A 22,403-nucleotide genomic window follows, 5' to 3' on the forward strand; every position below is an offset into this window, starting at 1 on the left:
AAGAAGTGCAAAAATAGTTTTGCATGATCTTATGATGACATCTCAATTGTAAGCATCAATACTTTTTGACACTGTATCCCGTCACTAGTTATTTAAGAAAGAAATTTCACCTTTAGGTACACAAGAATCCCTAGAATCAGAGGATACTTTGTTAATTCAAAGGGACATCTATGATAAATGATCTCGAATGGACCATGTACAAAGGATGATCAAAACATGCCAATCGCACTAAGAAGAATTATACATCACAAAAAATTCAAGCACCCAGATTTTAGCCATCAAATCTACTCAAGTGCTTTGAGGTATCGAATTTATCATCTTACCTTAAATAAAAGGCATAGTGTGTGAAATCTCTTATCCTAGACATTAAGGAAGAGAGTGTTACATGACGGATATCAAAAAGGGAAAATGTCAAGACACACAGAATACAAAAAATTTCTTCTATAAAGGAAGAGAGTCTTTGATATCCATATGTGTTGGTGCAAGTAATCGTCCAAGATGTGAGAATAAGGTTCAGCGGAGAGGATACCGTGGTGGAGGACTCGAGCTTCAATAGGAGCTTTTTTGAGTCGTGGGCCATTGAAGCAAAGTTCAAATTGGCAATACCAAAACAATGCAGATGGAACCCCCCTCCGAGGCAATGGTGGATGGTAAATTGTGACGGATCTTTAAGAGGAAACGTAGGGGAATGGGTACTTTAATTCGTGACCACAACGGAGACATCATATGGGCAGCAGCAAAAGGGGTGAGAGGGAGATCCGTGATAATACATGAGCTCCAAGCTATCCACATGGGCCTAAAAAGGGTTGTGGACCTAGGTGGGCAAGCTACTAAAGTGGTATCGGATTCAAAGGTAGCAGTGGAAGCGCTGAAGGGACAAATCACTCCCCCTTGGTATACCGAAAGAATTATTAGGGATATCAAAGACTTAAAGGCTAAGATTAGATATTGTGACTTTTTGTTTTCCTATAGAGAAGCCAACCGTGCAGCGGATTTTCTTGCGGGCTTATGTAACTTAGATTCATATGTGGAGATCCTCCCAGGGGCGGTTCCTACTAGCTTGGCTAAGCTTGTTAAGGAGGATGCCGAGGGAAGGATGGTCCTTAGGTTGTAGTCTCTTCTTGGTTGGGGGGTCTCCTAAGCCCCAGATCACCATTTATCAAAAAAAAACTACGATTAACTGGTACATATAGCCAGGGATAAGCAACTAAACATTTTAAAACTCACATTACATCGATCATCATTACTCACTATAACATTATCTTTTTATACAAATCTAATTGATCAAATGGAAACATTAAACATGGATTTCATTTTATATATCAAAATAAGCAACAGATACATAATACACAATGGTGGAGTATTGGAATTAGAGAGTTGGGATTCACGACTGGATCGCTCCCAGTCGGGACATGATGTTACAATTCTTCTCTAATTTTTTTTAGTTCCTGATTTTGTGGCTGGTCGCTGTTTACCACGTTTGGTTGACCATTTATCCGGTTCAGGTTGGTCGTTTGACGTGACCGTAAGCAATGGGTCTCTTTTCGAAGTGTCAGAACGTTCGACTACTATAGATTGTTAGTGATCACTGACTAATCATCTTCGTCTATGCCTATCAGGCGTACATGTGATTCCCAAATATACAAACCATTCGTATACGACCACCTTTACATTACAAATTCACTGGTAAAGATAGAGAGCAATATACCGGATTCTAGTTGTGACTCCACTCTCATACGCATCCCATACTACGTATGAGCTTGGTGGTCCCTACCATACATCCCAGGATAGTACACCACTCCGGATGATATGATGCACTATCCCTTAAGGCATTTACAAACTCATTAACAACTCACAAAATAGCTACATATATATATTATTTTCATTTGAAAAAAAAAAAGAAATTAACAATACAAGAGGAAATGGTGGATGGTAAATTGTGACGGATCTTTAAGAGGAAACGTAGGGGGAATGGGTACTTTAATTCGTGACCACAACGGAGACATCATATGGGCAGCAGCAAAAGGGGTGAGAGGGAGATCCGTGATAATACATGAGCTCCAAGCTATCCACATGGGCCTAAAAAGGGTTGTGGACCTAGGTGGGCAAGCTACTAAAGTGGTATCGGATTCAAAGGTAGCAGTGGAAGCGCTGAAGGGACAAATCACTCCCCCTTGGTATACCGAAAGAATTATTAGGGATATCAAAGACTTAAAGGCTAAGATTAGATATTGTGACTTTTTGTTTTCCTATAGAGAAGCCAACCGTGCAGCGGATTTTCTTGCGGGCTTATGTAACTTAGATTCATATGTGGAGATCCTCCCAGGGGCGGTTCCTACTAGCTTGGCTAAGCTTGTTAAGGAGGATGCCGAGGGAAGGATGGTCCTTAGGTTGTAGTCTCTTCTTGGTTGGGGGTTCTCCTAAACCCCAGATCACCATTTATCAACAAAAAAAAAATTGAAGATCAATGATATAAGCGAAAGCCAACTCAAACACCCAATGGTAAAAGTGAAATCTTGATTTAACACATTGAAATCTAGTTGAGTGCCATCAAGGGAAGTCTAGGCCCAACTATGGCGTACTCATCACAATCAAAGAGATATTACAAAGCAAAGCAGATCAAGCAATCTTGACCATATTAAACAGTATCTCACAAAAGGAGGCATTTCCTTGGTTAGTTTATTTTTCCAATATTATCATTTTCAAAATTTATCCTTTGTTAGCCATCGTATCCTACATGGATTGATAGTCCACTTTTTCTACCACACCAATCAACCTAGGGGAGGAAAATTTGAACTACATTCAGACTTGATCCTAGACAAAATTGGGGTACATAGGCACCTAAAAAGTTACTTCAAGCATGGTATCACAAACAAATAAAGCAAAATATACTCCAAAAAAAGATCATTACATTCTCTAAGAGGAAAGCAAAAAAAAAAATACTTTTCAAAGACTAGGGGTATTTTTCACGATCTTGAACCTTATATCATTTCTCTCTAAACCTCATCCTAAGCCTACTTGAAAAGCCCTCCTAGGTGATCAATGTCTCAAAACACTGATTTATCTGTACTTTTCTCAAATATTTACATCGATTTTCATCCCTATTTCATTAGATTAGGTAAATAATTGTGTTAAACCTCAATTTATCACATTACATGTTCTACCATGCTAATTAGGCTTAATTGTACAAAATTAATGCATTTATTGGAAGACTAATTGCGTATATTCACTGTACATGTCAAATATCAAATCATCAAGATGAACTATTAAATCAATCAATCAAGTGTGTATTACAATCTGGAAGATCAATTAAGCAATCATGTAAAATTGGAGATCCATGTGTCTCCAGACCAACATGGTGATGTCCAAATCCAATGTGGCATAGTGATTTTCAAATGAAGCACCATAAAATTGCTCTAGTGTGCTCCACATGTGACATTATACGCAAGAGTGATAGCAGTTATTTTTGGGTCCTTTTAGAGCATCCCAACTATATAAATAGATCATTTTTTGAATTGAGAAAAAGGTCCTTTGCCCTTAGTTCATTCTCTCTTCTTTCCCTAATATCCTTGGAATTTTTTCTATAATTTTTTACTTTTAGATAGATTTTATCTTAGTAATTCTCTTTAATTTCTCAAAGATGTAGATAGTGTACATTGGTTACCATATGAATATAAGTGTTGGCTTCATGACTTCTCCTTGTATCCTTACAATGACCATAGACTGAACTACCCCATTAGTCAAAAGAGGAAGCCTAGGAGAAAATTTTAATTCTGTGTTTATGTTTTTATCCTTCTATGTCTTCAGGATTATAGGGTTCTCTTCAAGGTTTTATCCAACTCCAATTGATCAAAGCTTTCGATAAATCTTTATACTTCTTATGCTTAACTTAGATGTTTTATATTTGGATAAAATCAAGATAAAACATGCTTAATCTAGATATTTGGTAGTAGGGACTTCACCCATTAGTGATTGAAGGAATCCTAACTTTAGTTATACTACAAACTTCATGCCATATCTTCCAACCCAAGGAGCTCACACCCAGCCCTTGAGGTTGAATGCAAAGAAGGATAAATGTAAATATAGTTTTAATTGCTAATACTAGGTTACTCTTATTAGTAATGGCTTTATTTCTCTTGTTTTCTTAGTATAAAATCCATCTTTATTGCTTTATTTTCCAATAACATTTACTCTCCATTTTTACTTCACAAAAATACAAAAATAGATTTTAAATTTCTAACTTAGATTAACTTCATTTTGCTTAGCTTGGTAACAACCCCCCTATTTCTTAGGTTTGATCCCTTACTTGCCAACAAGTTAAGGAGGGTAAAAATATGTTCATTTATGAAAGAATGACATCAAAAATTTTGTGCCACTAGGAACCTCTTTCTTAGACCATCTGGAGGGGAAGGACTCTTTAAACTCTTCCTGATCAGCATGCGCCTCTTGCGTAGTTGAAGCTCAAAAGTAGAGCTGTGCTCCTTGACGGTGTCCGAGCTTTACATTGCTTAAGTATGAATCTCCTCAGGAAGCTCAGCAAATGTAGTAGCTGCAATAGCAATAGCAAAAGCAGAGGTAGAAGCTAAGTTGTCTCACTCCCCATGTACTAGTATCAACTGACTTGCTTCTTTAGTGAGGATGGAGGCACGAGGTGCCATATTATTCTTTTTCTTCTTCCTACCTTGGTTAAAGGGAGGAGTAGCCCTGACAGTAGGGGTGAGGGAGAGAAGGAACTCTGAGATGTCAATGTTCATGGTATCGGAGGACCCCTAAGGGGGTTGGAAGAGAAGAAAGGTCTCCCAAGATCTATTCGGCTTGATCGAACTAGGTTTGTCGTGCAGGTGGCCAAGGAAAAATAGAAGGGAAAGGATAGATCTGATCTTCCTGCACTTCCCTATCAGCCACCTTGGTTTGGATGCACATTACCATTAGCTTCCTATCTTTGGATGTTATACATTGTTCTTTCTTAGTCTCAGTAGTGGAAAGGATAGAAAAATTTGTAGAGAGAAAAGAAAGTAAGATCAAACTTAAATTAAACTATAAATAAAATTGAAGAAAGGGACACAACCAAGTGCCTAAAAACCAGTCTTACCTAAGAAGGTCTGAGGGACTTTAAATCCCTTATGAGGAGTGCCAGGGGTGAACTTCGAGTTCATAGAAGCAATCAGGGGGTCCTTGTACCACCCTTTGTTAACACTGGGGAGAGACAAGGTCAGTGCAACTGCTACACTTTTAGAGGATAGCGAATAATACCGAGGGAGTTGGGGGATAACTTTCAAATTGTACTTGGAGAGGAAGTCATTAGGGGTTATGCCCATCTTCTCTACTATCTCCACCAGATTGTAAAAGTTACCAGAAATTTGACCTTGGCCCTAGTTTATCTTACTTAACACCTCCTTGAGGAAGGAAGAGAGAGAAAATTAAGGCCAGCCTTGATTTGGTCGGCGTGGACCATAATTTCTCTTTGACGACACCTGTCAGAATCCTTGAGGTCTTTGTAGACCCGAATAGACAAATAAATAAGGATATAAAGTCATCTTCAAAGTTGGGTCATATTGGTAGCCATTAAGAAATCAAGTTCATAGAAAATAGAAGATAAGAACAAAAGATTATCTAAGACTGACAGAGGTAACAATGGCGATGAAGTAGAAAGAAAAAGAGAGCAAGAAGACGTTGTAAGCAAAAAAAGATGAGATTGCAGAGAACAATAGCATAATAAAAGGAAAAATTAGTACAAAATTCCTATTTACAAGAGAACGTAAAGGAATATGTAGCCTAAGAGGACAACCTAATCTAACTTAATCATCGAAGCTTGGGGCATAGTACTGATGTTAGTGGGGCACGTGGATGGAGATAGATGAAGGACGATTCGTCTCAAGCCATCAGAAAAGATTTGAAATGACATTATATTAAATGTGTCGATTCATTAATAGTAGAAATAATTATAGAGAATCAAGGTAGCCCATGAAAATGAGGTATGTGTTTCGAGAAAACGACGAGACTTCGTGTCTCCTTAAGAGGAGGTCATTGTAAAGGGAAATAACCATGCAGTTATCTAGATTGTACTTGTGTCTAGGCCGGTCGAGTGGTACCATGCACAGATCAACATACGGGCATTACCTAATAGAAGGGTAGGTCAAGGCAGAGAGCACCTGGTCTGGCTAGAAGGACAGCACCACACTGAATGAGACCTGATCAAAGAATACCCGTAGTCTTTATATGCGTACGTCAAGCCTAGAGATCTTGAAAGAAACCTTCCAGTATAACATATCCAATCTAGAAGATCCCCATTCCATTTAGGATCCATGGAATCAAGGGATTCTCTAGGATTACCTCCCGTGAGAAGGAGAAACCCTAATTTAGAGGAAGGATCTATAAATAACACGTTTTACACAGAGTAAGGGATCTTTTGGCGGATTGGAGGTCTAACCAGTATATTTGATTATTCTTCTATTTCTCTAACTTGAGCGTCAAAGAATTTTTGGCAGGTACCATGCTGACATTAGCAAAGAGGTTGGGTGACTTCAGATCTGTGAGGTAGAATCCATCAGCATTATTCACTAGAATCTGACTCCACAATGTCTTTTTGAAATTTTTGCGTATCATCACATGCCTTTTTGGTTGTGCAATGCACTCACTACCTTCCAGTAGTATATGATGAGTATATTTTTAAACATGGTAGAAAGATATCTAGAAGTGTTCATAGACAATTTTTTAGTTTTTGAATCAAATTTTAAAGAATGTCTCCATCATTTGACTTTGGTTATCGTGCATTATAAAGAAGTCAATCTAGTCCTTAATTGAGAAAATACTATTTTATAGTAACATCCAAAATTGTGCTAGGACACAATATTTCAACGAGAGGGATTGAAGTAGATAAAGTAAAAATAGGTTTAATTGAGAAGTTACCACCTTCTAGAACAATTAAAGAAATTAGTTTATTCCTAGGCCTTGTAGGTTTCTATTGTAAATTCATTAAAGATTTCAAGAAAATCTAGAAACCTTTATTTGAACTTGATCAGTGTCTCACAACACTAATTTATTTGTACTTTCCTTGAGCATTTATCTCGATTTTCATCCTTATTTCCTTAGACTAGGTAAATAAGTGTGTTAAGCCTCAATTTATCACATTTCATTTTATATCATGCTAATTAGGCTTACTTGCACAATATAAATGTAATTATCATAAAACTGATCAGGTGTGTTCACTGTATAGGTCAATGATCACATTATCAAAATGAATAGCAAAGCAATGTATCAAAACTGCATTACAATCAGGAAGACCAATCAAACAACCATGCAAAATTGGATATCTGAATGTTTTCAGATCAATGTGGTGCAATGAACTCTCAAAGTGGTGCTATGCTTTTCGAATGGATCACCCTAGAAATTTTCTATTATGTTTCGGACGTGATATTATACGCAAGAGTGATGGTGTCTATTTTTGGATCCTTCTATATAGTATCTCAAGTCTATAAATACATCATTTTTTCCAATTAGGAAAGGGTACTTAGGCCTAGTCCTTAGGCCCTTATCCCTTCTCTTTTTTCCCCACAACGCCCTTGATATTTTCTTTGTAATTTTCTATTTTTTAGATAAGTTTTACTTTAGCAACTTGCTGTAATTTCTATCAAAAGGAAAGAGTGCACTTTGGTTACCTTATGAACACAAGTGTTGGTTTCATGACTTCTTCTTGTATCCTTGCAATGACCATAGGCTAGACTCTCTCCAGTAATGAGAGGAGGAAGCTTAGGAACAAGTCTTTAATTCTGTGTTTATGTCTTTATCCTTCCATGTCCTTTATGATTATAGGGTTCTCTTCAAGGTTTTATCCAACACCAATGGATCATAGCTTTAGATGCATCACTACACCTTATATGCTTGACATAGATAATATCAATATAAAACATACTTAATCTATATATTTAATAGTAGGGACTTCAGACATTGGTGTTGGATAAAACATACTTAATCTATTTAATAGTTACTTCTAATAAGGTTACCAAGAGTCTAGATTAAATTGAGTGAGCTTGTTACCTTCTTTTTACTTAGAGTATAATGAAAAATCAGGTTTGATGACTAATTTTGTTAATTGAGTAAGTCTAAGTTTTGTTAAAAAGAAATAAGAGTTCAGACTCCATACCAAGTATTAGTTTCGAATGACTGACAAATCTGAAAAGAACTTGTGTTTTCAGATATAAACTTTGATTTTGACCTTTATTACTTCAAAAGTCGTTTCGAATTTTGTGGATATATTCTTTGAGAACCCTTACGAGTCAAACTCATCCACTAAAGGTAACCTAGAGGTTTAAGGGCTTACTGCATTCACTAAATACAGTCAAGATGCCTGCGAAAGTGGCAAAATTATTTTCTAAGGTATTAGAAAAAGATAAGTTTGGAGGTGTGATCAATGTCTCAAAATATTGATTTGTCCGCACTTTTTTCATGTATTTATCTCGATCTTTTTCCTTATTTTATTAGATTACTAATTATCTGTGTTAAGCCTCAATTTATCACATTTCATATTATACCATGCTAGATAGGCTTAATTGCACAAAATAAATGTAATTATCGTAAAACTGATTACGTGTGTTCACTATACAGATTAATGATCAAATCATCAAGATGAACACCAAAGAAATCAATCAAAAATGCATTAAAATCAGGAAAACCAATCAAACAACCATGGAAAACTAGAGATCTGGATATTTCCTAATCAATCTGGAGTAGTGAACTCTCAATGTAGTGCATTACTTTTCAAATGGATTGCCTTAAGAATTCTCCAATATGTTTCACACATGATATTATATGTAAGAATGATGGCGACTATTTTGGGATCCTTCCAAAGCACCTCAAGACTATAAATAGATCATTTTCCAATTAGGAAAGGGTCCTTAGGCCTAGTCCTTGGTCCCTTGTCCCTTTTCTCTTCTCCCCCCAATGCCCTTTGCATTTTCTCTATAATTTTTTTAGATAGGTTTTATTTTAGTAACTTTCTATAATTTCTCAAAGAAGGAGATAGTGTATTTTGGTCACCTTATGAATACATGTGTTGGTTCATAACTTCTTCTTATATCCTTGCAATGACGATAGGCTAGGCTCCCTCCATTAGTAAGAGAAGGAAGCCTAGGAATAAGTTTTTAATTCCATGTTTATGTCTTTATCTTTCCATGTTCTTAATAATTATAGGATTTTCTTCAAGGTTATATCCAACTCCAATGGACAAAAGCTTTAGATGAATCTTTACACCTTATAGGTTTAACATAGATGTTTTATATTTAGATAAGATCAAGATAAAACATATATAATCTAGATATTTGGTAGTAAGGACTTCACACATTAGTGAGTAAAGGAGTCTTAACTATAATTTTACTTCAAGCTTCATGCCATATCTTCCAACCCAAGGAGCTCACACTAAGCCTTTGAAGTTGAGTACAAAGAAGGATAGACTTAAATATAATTTTAATTGCTAATTCAACGTTACTTTGATCACTAATGGCTTTCTTTATCTTGTTTTCTTAGTATAAAATCCATCTTTATTACTTTATTTTCCAGTAATATTTACTCTCCATTTTGTTTCACAAAAATACAAAAATAGATTTTAAATTTATAACTTAGATTAACTTGGTAACATCCCCCCTTTGTATTGGATTTGATTCCTTACTTGCCTACAAGCTAAGGAGAGTATAAAAATATTAATTTTTGATGAAATGACAATGATGACTAGAGAATTCTTAGGGAAGGATATCTCTTTCAATTTCTCAGAGTCATGTGTATCCACATTCAATCAGCTTAAGTTTGAGTCAATCTCGATACCCATCATTTAACCTCCAAATTGGAACAATCAATTTGAGGGTTTCTGTGATGTTTCCGATTATGCGATAGGTACTATTTTGGGTCAATGAATCAATAAACATCATCATGTTATCTAGTACTCTAATAAAATTCTTAGTGATGCTTAGCTTAATTACTCTACAACAGATACGGAAATGCTAGCAATAGTCCATGCAATTGATATATTCTACCCTTACCTAATAGGATCGAAATTCATGGTCTACACATACCATGTCGCATTAAAGTACCTTCTATCAAAGTAGGTTTCTGAAGTAAGGTTAATCTGTTGAATTTCTCTATTGCAAGAGTTTGATCTTAAGATCCAAGACAAAAAGGATGCAGAGAATGTCGTAGTTGATTATCTATCTAGGATAGTTACTGAGTCATCCGAGGTATATTTACCCATATCTGAATCATTTTCCAATGAGCAACTTATGCAAATATCTAATTCTAACAATCCATGGTATGTTAACATTATCAACTACCTAGTTACTAATCAATTGCCATTCTTAATGACTAGGCAAGAGAAACTCCATCTCCTTTCAAAAATCAAGTGCTATTTCTGGAATGAACCATACTTATTCAAGTACTGTCTCAACTCGATCATTAGATATTTTATTCCAACCAATGAGCAAGCTAATATCTTAAGTTTTTTCATAATCATGCTTGCAGAAGGCACTTTAGTGGTAAGAAAACCACTGCAAAAATCTTGTAGTGTAGTTTCTTTTGGCCGTCCATTTTCTGAAATGTCCACAAGTTTAGCAAATCTTGTAATCAATGTCAAAAATTAGGAAAAATTTTCAAAAGAAACAAAATGCCTTAGAATCCTATCTTAATTATCGAGATTTTTGACGTTTGGGGCATAGATTTTATGAGACCTTTTCTATCTCCCAAGGTTACCAGTATATCATTGGTGTCGTTGATTACGTGTCTAAATGGGTAGAACTTGTAACATGTAAAATGAACGATTATAAGGTGGTGATCAACTTTGTCTAGAAGTCCATCTTATCAGGATTTGGTGCTCAGCAAATTATCATAAGTGATAGTGGTTTGTATTTTTGCAAAAAAATGATTGCAACGTTGATGAGGAAATACCTCATAACTCATAAAATTGTGACACCTTACCAGAGACAAACATGTGGATAGGTAGAGATTTCTAACAGAGAAATCAAGGTCATTTTGAAAAAAAAAGTCAATCCTTTATGGAAAGATTAGTCTTTAAGATTAAACAACTCACTATGGGCCTATTAATCTACTTTTAAAATACCAATAGGGATGTTTTCCTATCGGTTAGTTTTTGGCAAGGCCTGCATCTCCTTGTAGAATTTGAGCATCGAGTATATTGGGTGGTCAAACACCTTAACTTAAATCTCGATTAAACCGATAAAAATCACAAATTACAACTTAATGAATTAGGAGATATTAGAAATGACTCTTATGATTGTGTTAAACGCTATAAAGAGGGTGCAAAAATTTATAATGATAAGCTCATTATTCAATAAAATTTTGAACTTGGTCAAGAAGTTTTGTTGTATGATAACAGACTCTACCTTTTCCCAAGAAAACTCAAGTCTCGCAAGACTGGCCCATATATTATCCAAACGATTTACCACCATGATGCTGTGGAAATCCTTAATCTTAAGGATGGATCCACTTTCAAAGTGAATGGCCAGCATCTCAAACCATATCTCAAGTATGTACCACCTGAGGAATTTTTTCTCTTCAATGATCCAATTTATCAAGGTTAATAGAGTTTTGGTTAGGCTGTAGATGTTAAACTCTTCTGGAAGGCAATCCATTCTTTTTATTTTTATTTTTAATAGTTTTAGAAGTTTTGGATGAATACTGTAGTTTCTCATTTCAATTAGGCTTAGAATTTGGCCATTCCCCTCATCGAGAATAGTTATCACTTCAGAACCAAAGTGGTAGGATCTAAAAGAAAAATCATAATCGGTTTCATAAGTTTAGGGTTGCACAACAATTAACAGAAAGGAATGGTCTACCTGTTGATAGGTTTCTCCCTTACTGGCCCCCTTCAAATAGTCACCGATAAATCAGGACGGTATACCTAATGTACCCAAAATCTATGTGCTAAAATATAACAAGCTGATTCCTTATCACGTTAAGCAATACTCATAGCTACCTTCCCATCCAAATTTAAGTAATTAGTATTTGTTTTCAGGACTTTTTAGTAATTTAGTATTTACTTAGTTAATATTTCATTCATTTTAAGATGGTTATCTTAGAAAATTAGGATTTTAGTTTGTCTTAAGGGTAAGTTAGGAATTTTTCATCAACCCTAAAACCAAATAAAAAGCCCTAATCTCTAACTCTTCTTCTCGACCTCCATTTTCAAATTCGTCCAAAATCATAGTCATCAAGAATACATTTTTTAGATTTCTTTCCTTAGTTGTTTTAGTATAAATCAGAAGCGATCAATGCAATCAGTAACAAATGGCTATCAACATAGAATTACTACATCATGATCACCCTCACATCCACTGCATCGTAGTCAACACTTACTACATCACAGTCTTCTGATCAGCAAGCATAATCAAATTTTTACAGATCAATCATTTGACCATCCTGATTTTAGTAGTACCCATGGCTTCTTCCAAACAAATAATTTTTGAGGAGTCTATTTTTGGCAATTACTTCCAAGGCGTCAATGGAACGTGGTTTCGCAAGACCATCGTTGAATAAGGATGAAGCGACTTACTCCACACCGATTTTGAAATCTGTTGCAAAGAATTAGTGAGCGTTTTATGCTTTCATTATTTCGAGCAATCCTACCATTCCTCCACTCACCATCGAGTTCTATGATATCATGTTTGTCATTATTTTGAGGATATCAACGCGATCTTAAGAATTACGAAATTCGAGGATGGAACTTGCCATACACGTAATCCATTTAAGTTTTTCGTCACTCAATTGGGATTCAATTCGTAATAGATTAACAAGAGGAGTGGAGGATTATTATCAAAGAGCTTTTGAACTAATCAATATCTCTGTTGGCGATGGGTGGCATCAAATATCCTAGGGACCCAAAATAGTATTTTACTCTTTGCAAAGCACATGTACATCATGCATGTGATCTAGACTAGGGATTCTACTTTTGCATGTCCCATCTTATCTTAGAGACTCTGATTCATACCTGTATCAAGCCCAAGAAGGGGTGTGCTCACTGATTTTCCTATACTTGGTATGTTGATTCTTAAGAGATGTATGGGAGTGTCGATGGTAGTTCTAGCACCCCAGAGTGAGATGATCCAACTTTTAGAATTCAATGGTGCATTTTCTTTTACTAAGTGTACCCTGGGTTTGTGGTAGTTGATACTGAAAACGCCTTTGATCCATAGGGTGTGAGGATCCGCTTTTGACTTTAAAGTTTGGGAGTCGCCACCTAGTTACTACAATCCACGAACCGGACATCAATTCGAAACGAATAAAAAATAACTAATCTACTAAAAAAAATACTGAGTCCGGGGATCACATTACGGGGTTGGAAGGTGTTAGGCACCAACTCCGCCCAGCAAACACCGGTCTCTACTAATTCCAAAATAAAATTACATTACTAAAAAGACTTAAATAAATAAATAAATAGTTACCTTTACCAATGCAACGATTTTGTTCCCTCAGATCTGATATAACATCTCCTCATACAACACTCCTTGCTTCGTTCTGTCATCGGATTTGCTTCAATCTCCAAGACGAGGTACTTTCTTCTTAGATCTGAATTTTTTGACTTTTCTCTAAATTTCTAGGTGTTTTTGAAGAACTTCTAGGTATTTTTTGAGCTAAAGTTGGGGTATGGATGTTAGGTAAGGAGTTAGGACTCTAAAATCAGGGTTTATGGGAGGCTAGGGAAGCTTTTTAACTTACTTTTTCTAGGATTTATTTTTTGATCCGAAAATGGGTTGTATGGACCCTTATTAATAGGATTTTTTAAGTACTTTTTAGATAGAGTTAGTGTTTAATTATAATTCTTTTAGAGAGAGTTATTGTTTAATTAGAATTGTTTTAAATAGAGTTAGTGTTTAATTATAATTATTTTAAATAGAGTTATAGTTTGATTAGAATTGTTTTAAATAGAGTTAGAATTTAATTAGAATTATTTTAAATAGTTTTAAAGTTTAATTAGAATTCTATTAGGGTTAGGGTTTGACTTTGGTCTTATTAAAGTGATTAGGATTTTCACTTAAGTCTCACTTGATTGACTTTAATTGAGGACTTTGACTTAAGTTTTACTTGATTGACTTTAATTGTAGGATTTTGACTTGAGTCTTACTTGATTGAATTTAATTTTAATTAGGATTTCACTTTACATTAATTAATGTTTTAATTATTAATTTCAGAATTTTTAATTATTAAAAATGTGAAAATACCGCTTTGCCCTCGGAGAGGATTTTTTACGTTTTAAAGGTTTTCGATGTTCTAGGATGTTTTGAAATCAATTTTTCGTAAGGAATTTGATAGAAATATTAGTTTGTCATTTATAAAATTTTTATGCGAAATAATCGTGAACTTTATGAGGGGTATTTTCGTAATTTTATCAAATTTTGTGAAAATTGGCGAAATGGTTTATTTGATTTTGATTTGTTGTTTTATGTATTTGAAAGGATTTTTCTAAGCGTACTGTAGGCTCTAGAGATATTTTGATATTAGGGGTATTTTGGTAATTTAATCATTTTTTAGTGATTTTTATCGTGAAGCTTTTTTTTGTCTGTAAGATGATGATTTCTAGGCTTTTGGGATTATATTTTCCTAGCGTAGTGTGGTTTCTAAAGTTTTGTTAATTTGAGATACCTCATTTGGATTTCTGAAAATATCTATTAACAAATAAAGCATTAGAATAAACATCCATCATTGGGATCCGTTGCGATTAGGTTGATGAGTTGATTAATCAAGCGAATGCAAAATGGGGTGTCTATAGATGCCCCTCTTTGGCAGAGGGTTGAAGCAAACTAGATATTAAATCTATTTTAATAGATAGTGCGATATCCGAATGCCAAAGCTAGTGACAATTCATTTTACAGTCCGATTTAACAATTCGTCGAGACATTCGGATCCTTGAGGGTAGAACTCTCCCCAAACTAAAAGGTTGTCAGGTCCTTGAGTGTGAGCTCTCACTGACTATGTCAGATTCTCAATTTAAAAAAAAATTTCCTGACTAATGCAAAAGTGCACGTGTGTGCAATAGTGTGATGTTTACTGAGTAAAATGTGTCAAGTCCTAGAGATCTTCTCTCACTGACAATAATGATTCAAAATTGAAATGTGCTTATGCAACGAAAACAATCATGGCAAGGTTAAACAATGAGGTAATTGGAGTCATAACATTGTAGGAAATTCGTTAAATCCTATTTGAAATTATTTTTTAGAGTTCGAAAAAGTTTGAGTCTCGTTTATCAGACTCGAGCCTATTATAGCCACGCTTCTCAGGTTAAGGAACTTAAACAATCCTGTTAATTCATTCTATGATTCAAAAAAGTTGGTGTCTCATTTCTCGGACTCGAGCTTACTAAGCTACGTTTCTCGGACTTAGATTTATAGGAACTTAAATAATCCTATTAATTCATTCTATGATTCAAAAAAAGTTGGAGTCTCGTTTCTCGGACTCGAACTTACTAAGCTACGTTTCTCGGGCTCAGATTTATAAGAACTTAAACAATCCCATTAATTCATTTTATGATTCAAAAAAGTTAGAGTCTCGTTTCTCGGACTCGAACTTACTAAGCCACGTTTCTCGGGCTTAGATTTATAGGAACTTAAACAATCCTATTAATTCATTCTATGATTCAAAAATAGTTGGAGTCTCATTTCTCGAACTCGAACTTACTAAGTCACGTTTCTCAGGCTCAGATTTATAAGAACTTAAACAATCCTATTAATTCATTTTATTATTCAAAATTGATCTCAAAGTTTGAAAGATTGGGTCTTTATTGGCTTATCATGCATCTGGATTCATAATTATCATTGGACTTCATCAAACTTTTAAGTAAGAATTTCTTTTTTATCATGTGATTAAAAACAAAACTTTGGAATTAAATGACTTTAAAAAATACCCCTAGTTTTAATATTGGCTTTAACTGGAACTTGACTACGAAACTGATGGAATTGATTACGCTTGAAAAATATAGACTCTGATGTATGACAGATAAAAGAACTGATATTCTCTTCAATTTAAGACTCTTAAGATTATCATATGTGCAATAAGGGATTGATCATTTTCTTTCGAATTTCTTTTGAAAAATGCTTGAATTGACCTTAAAAAATCTTAATATATATTAGAATAAAAAGATATTTCTCTTCGAAGTGATTGATGATTTTACATCTTCCATTAGCGAATACTGGAACAAGTAAACATTCTCTTAAAGATCTTACAATGTTCAAGATGACTTCTGATTTTTTCGATTTCAACATTGTCTTCGTCGGATGTGAGCTCTTGGCTTGAAAATGAATGTTGTGACTTGAATGGTTCTGCATTTTCTAGTTTCTGCAAAAGCTTCCTTCTGAATTCTTCTTCTTGATGGGATTTTTCCTCCCATTTGATGATGTCCTAATTTTTACCTAGATCGCCTATTCAGGTTGTCAATCTAACAGGCTTTATTTTTCTTTTTCTAATGATACATTGATTTTTACCTAGGTCATTTTTTCAGGTTTTCAACTTAGCAGGCCTTCTTTTTTTATGATTATACCCTAATTTTTGTCAAAGTCGTCCTTTTAGATTTTCGACTTAATGGACTTTCTTTCTTCTTGATGATCTTGAATAACCAACTCGACAACTTCTTGGTTCCTTGCACCTTAACCGAGTCAATTAGTATTTAGGAGGACTTAATAGGTGGGCTTAGGATATGGTTTAGAAAGAAAAGATATAAGGCTCAACTTTCCAAAATGCCCTTAATTTGATATTCTCTTTTTTCTGTCAATTATTTTGATTTTTTTCTAAATGCCCATAGATTGGCATTTCTTTTATCAATTTTTTTGATTTTTTTTTCTAATGCCCCTAGTTTGGCATTCTTTTCTTTTTATCAACTCTTTTGATTCTTTTTTCTAATGCCTCTAGTTTGGCATTATTTTCTTTTGAACCTTTCAATAGGGGATTTTCCTTTTAGATGACACTTTTCCTAAAAGAATACACATATTTTTTGCATGACCGGGACTGAAGTAATTTCTCAATTACCTATGTACCCCAAATATTTTTTTTCTTTTGTGATCAGGTCAAAACGTAATTCATACTAGACTTCCCTCCCAAGGTTGATCGGTGTGGTTTAAAAAAAAGAGGCTATTGATATTTTTAAAGACTGCGAGAAGTTAAAGAAAGTTATATTTTTATTGGTTAGACAAAAGAATGGTTCGGCCAAAGAAGACCTCCTTTGGTGAATGCTGCTTGACTTGTGTAGACACCCCATTTTTGCATCCGCCTGATTAATCAAGTCGTCGACCCGATCGCAAAGATTCCCAATGATGGATGTTTATTCCAATGCTTTATTTTGTTACCAGATATGTTTCAGAAATCCGGATGAGGTATCTCGAACTGACAAAACTTAAAAACCACGCTACGCTAAGAAAATACGACCCCAGAAACATAGAAATCATCATCTTGCAAACCAAAAAGAAGCTTCACGATAAAAATCACTAAAAATGATTAAATTGCCAAAATACCCCTAATCTCAAAACAACCTTAGAGCCTACATTACGCTTAGGAAAATCCGTTCAAACACATAAAACAACAAATCGAAACCAAGTAAACCACTTTGCCAATTTTCACAAAATTTGACAAAATTACGAAAATACCCCTCATAAAGTTCACGATCATTTCATACAAAAAACTTCATAAATGACAAAAACCAACATTCCCATTGAATTCCTTACGAAAAACTGATTCCAAAACATCTTGGAACATTGAAAAATGACTTAAAACGTAAAAAATCCTCTCCAAGGGCAAAACGGTAATTTCACAATTTTCATAATTAAAAAATTCGAAATTAATAAATAAAATATTAAATAATTAAAGTGAAACATTAATGAAATTAATTTAAAAATTTAAACCTAAAAAATCGATTAATTGGACTCTCAGGCAAAATTGTTGAGGGTTCGTGGGATATTTCTTTAAGGACCCCTCCATTTGGGGGTCCAAAGAATTAAAGATATAATAGAAGGGGGTTCTCCAAAAATTAAAAGTAAATCAAGCAAGACTGAAGTCAAGGTATTAAAGTCAATCAAGTGAGACTGAAGTCAAAATTAAAGTCAATCAAGCAAGACTGAAGTCAAGGTACTAATCGAGTCAATCTCATAAGACTAAGGTCAAAACCCTAAATCAAAACCCTAATCTAAATTAATCAAGTCAATCTCATAAGACTAAGGTCAAAACCCTAAACCCAAACCCTAATCTAAAACTAATCAAGTCAATCTCATAAGACTAAAGTCAAAACCCTAAAACCCTAAAGACTAAGTCAAAACCCTAATTGAAACCCTAAAAGAAACCCTAATCAAACCCTAAATGCTTCTAAAAACTTTATAAATAGGAGCCTCCACACCCTATTTTCGTATCAAAGAAAAAACCCTAGAAAAAGTAGGTGAAGAAGCCTCCATAACCTCCCCAAAACCCTAATTTTGGAGCCCCAACTCCTTCCCTAACACCCCTACTCCGATTTTAGCCTAAAAAACACCCCAAAACCTCTCAAAAACACCTCAAAAATCCACCACAAATTCAAAGCATCCAGATCCAAGTAAGAGACACCTTACCTCGGAGATCAGGAATCAGATCCGGAGACAAAACGAAGCAAGGAGTACGGTACAAGGAACTGTTTATTTTTCAGATCTGAGGGAATAGCACCTTTGCAGATCAAAGGTAAATTTTTATTATTTTTTTAAATCTAGTTTATCATTAGCGATGTAGATCTATTTGGGATAAGTAGAGACCGGCATTGGCCGGGCGGGGTTGGTGCCTAACACCTTCCAACCCCGTAACATGATCTCCGGATTCAGATTTCTATGTAGATTAGTTCTTTTTTATCCATTGTAGAGTTATTTATGGTTCCTAGACCTAAACTAGGTGGCGACTCCCAAACCTCAAGGGTCAAAAGCGGATCCGCGCACCCCGCGGATCGAGGGCGCTTTCAGTGGCGACTCCACTGGGGACATTGAGGATCAAACTTGAAAAGCCCCGAGTATGGGATACGTCGCTAGTAGGACCTTTTTATTTGATTTTTAGTTAGTTGATTATTTGTTTATTGTGTTTTATTTATTTATGTTTTTCTCTATTCTTTTGGCTTGATTATAGATCATATGATTCAATTTTGAATATCCTAATCCGGTATATTTTTTATTTTTTTATGGTTCAATCGAAAGTCATTCGGAATGACCCTAGATAATGCGAGATTTCGAAGGAATAATTTTATTGAGGATGAGATAATGGTTTTTGGACCATGATTTTTTTTACACATATAAGTATATTTCGATTGAAAATTTGGGTGTGTGCTTGATTTAACATTTGATCATAAAATAATTGCTGTTAGGAACATCAACATTTTTTTTTATTTTGATGGTTGGTGTGCGATGTACCCTTCGACGACATTTCTATTTGTTTAAAAAAAAAAAAATTTGTGTGCTGTCCATTGACAGCAAGAAGGAATTAACGAAATATTAAAAAAGAGAAAATTTTAAGGTTTTGTTAAACAGCACTAACAAGCTGGTGCGCGTTGGCTGCCATAAGTAAGTTTCTGTTTTTTTTTGTGTTTACACCACTAACACATAATGATGTGTTTGGTGTGCCAAAAATAAAATGACGTCTTTGAATCCTACACATCGTCTTCTTCAACCGAATTCTTCTGTTAAACTCGAACGAACCAGAGATCGATCGGTTTTGGCTTTTCAATTCAGCTGATATTGATTAACTCGATCAGTTCCTTACAGTGAAGAGATATGGAGTTGCAAAACAGCAACCATCTCGAACCGAATTCCTCTGTTAAACTCAACCAAAACGAACTAGAGATCGATCGGTTTTGGCTCTTAATCCAGTCAATAACTGATCAACTTGATCGGCTTCTTCCAATGGAGAGGTATAGAGTGTCAGGTCGATGGCCCTCCACAGATTCATTCAATCAGAAATCTTTTGATTTAGCCTCTCAAGCCCGGTCGAAAGCTTTATTCCAATCGATTTACAAAAGAATTTTCGATCTTAAAAAAAAAAAAAAATGATGAAGGACAGTTGAAGATTTTCGTAAGAAACTTCCATGGATTCAACCGCTCAACTTTGCCTCCAAGCCATTTAAGGCCATCTTCTCTTCACCACCTTTAATTCAATTGCAAATTCGAATGAGGCTGCTGGAGAGCTTGTTTCTGGGCAGAGCTATAGTGTCGTTCTTCCAGAAAAATTGCACTGAGAAGTGGAATGTTTAGATCAGCTCACTCACCTCTGAAGTTTGTGATTGGATTCGTTGATCATCCTGACTTTGGAACTTTGCACGAAAACTTTGTGCATGCGGTTGAAACTTTCCGAGATTATGAGTATTTGGTTATACGAATTGGAGTGGATGGAAACATGAGAGTTACACACAGAGGTTGAGGAGTTGTGGTGTTGGTAACAAAATATTTAAAAAAATTTTTTGAAAATCTGTGTGCGGGCAGCAACGAAACAAGTTTTTGCTTTTTAAATGTTTTATTTAACAAATTATGGATGGGGCTAGCCTAACTAACTTAGTAGGCTTTCTTTGTTAGTAAGGGTCATTGGACTCATCATGTGTCGCTTGAACTCATTATCCAATGTCATAGGCTTATCGAAACCAAAATTTTAAGAACTTTTAAAAGAAAATCACTAATTTTTATTTTTGATTCGAGATTTTGTAATCACTCATTTTCAAAATATTGGATCAAAGAAAAAATGTGAATTTTACTCTTAAATTCTAACTTTTCTGTTTAAGCTAGAAATTTGTGACATTGGACTATCAATATGATGAAACATGTTGGTTTAGTGACCCTTAGCTAAATTTGGAACCTCGAGTTCTTTAAGTTAACCTATGTTCTCCAAAGGTTTGCCACGTATATTTTTCAAAAAAAAAAAAAAACAACAAAATGTGTTCATCGCACCTTATCTCCACAATGATCATGCTATCTTCAACCTAATACTCATTGGGACCCCGAATTATTTCGGCTCACCAAAGGTGATCCCGATTGAACCATAAAAAAAATCCTTGTGGGTTGGATTAAAAATTGGGTGTTTGTTTATGATTATTAGTCTCTATGTGATTCCCATCGATTGTATACCTAACATGCCATGATTAACACATGTGATTTTATTACTTTAATGTGATTTATTTTCGCATTATCTTGATTAATAGTTCTATGAAATCCATGTTGATATTATATGATCAGGCCCATGGGCCTCTGTTGTTTGGAAAAGGCCCCGGGCACACCCCATCCTGTTTTGCACACACCACATGCACGTTTACCGCTTTACTCACTTACACGTCCCATTTAGCCAATGTGGCACTAGTGCGTGGCCCGGTCTCTTCGGAGATGCGACGTCATTCATGAAACCCACAACTCCAGTCACGTACCTTAGGGTATATCAAACTGGGGGCATCAATACCATCTGATCAGGTGATTCTGAGAAGTATGTTGATGCACCCAGGCTTGAGCGACCTGAGCCTTTGACCTATTGTAAGCCACACAGTCACATGTCCCGATTGCCAACGTAGTACTAGTACGTGGTCGGTCCCCTCGTGGGATGCCAAACCATTTATGAAAGCTACAACCCTTGACTCCTACCCGTAGGTATAAAAGATAATCTAAGTATATCAATTGCACTTCTTGGTCAAAACTGGTGCCTAAGCAAGATCTTGCCCTGCTGTACCCTACTGTACGAGGGGGATAGACTACGTCTATTCTAGACGAGAGGTATTTAAGTGGGCCCTTGCTCAGCATTGTGCGCCACCTCTCAACTGGAGATCAAACTGGCTGTTTTTGGCTTCAGAGAAGTGAATTGAGGTTTTAGATTATCACCTATACGGTATATCAAACCAAGTCACCACGTATCGAAAGGTATATAGGTGTGCTTGGGCAAGGGTGGCCAGATAAAAATGCATTGCACGTAGTAAGCTTAGAGTCTAGAAACCTTCCTAGTAGGTCACGACTCGAACTTATCGTGGGTGTTCCCGGGTTATTCATTGAATGGAATCTTATGAGACTTTGTGATTGATATGGATGTATGTGAATGATGAGATCAGAGTGTATGATTGTCCTCAAGGATAAAAAATATTATTTTTGAAAATCAAAATGGGTGCACCGACCCAATAAAAAATCCATCTCTTGCAAATGACCCAGCCCAACTCGATCCAACAATCCTGATGGACCGGGCCATTTAAATCGAAATAGAAATCAAATTTTCAAAGAGGAAAAATAGTTTACAAAGGGAAAGTATTTTTCAGAAAAAATATTTTCCAAAAGAAGTGTTTTCCAAAAAAAAGTGTTATTATCTAAAAAAATGTTTTCTAAGAAAAAACGTTTTCCAAAAAATATTTTCCAAGAGAAGATACTTTCCAAATAAAAAACTATTTTTCAGAGAAA

The 22,403-nt window shown here is 35.2% G+C and overlaps 2 protein-coding genes across 2 annotated transcripts; both read left to right on the plus strand.

Annotated features, from left to right (window-relative positions):
• Positions 1–688: 688 nt before the first annotated feature.
• On the plus strand, positions 689–1,114 carry LOC147396363 (uncharacterized). Its single transcript, XM_086450101.1, has one exon. It carries the CDS (start codon positions 689–691, stop codon positions 1,112–1,114), a length of 426 nt encoding a protein of 141 aa, XP_086306227.1.
• Positions 1,115–1,971: 857 nt separating this feature from the next.
• LOC147396364 (uncharacterized) lies at positions 1,972–2,397 on the plus strand. Its single transcript, XM_086450102.1, has one exon. It carries the CDS (start codon positions 1,972–1,974, stop codon positions 2,395–2,397), a length of 426 nt encoding a protein of 141 aa, XP_086306228.1.
• The last annotated feature ends 20,006 nt before the right edge of the window (positions 2,398–22,403 follow it).

Source organism: Akebia trifoliata, chromosome 8 (assembly GCF_017979445.1).
Source record: "Akebia trifoliata isolate Shusen 1 chromosome 8, ASM1797944v1, whole genome shotgun sequence".
NCBI classification, from domain to species: domain Eukaryota; kingdom Viridiplantae; phylum Streptophyta; class Magnoliopsida; order Ranunculales; family Lardizabalaceae; genus Akebia; species Akebia trifoliata.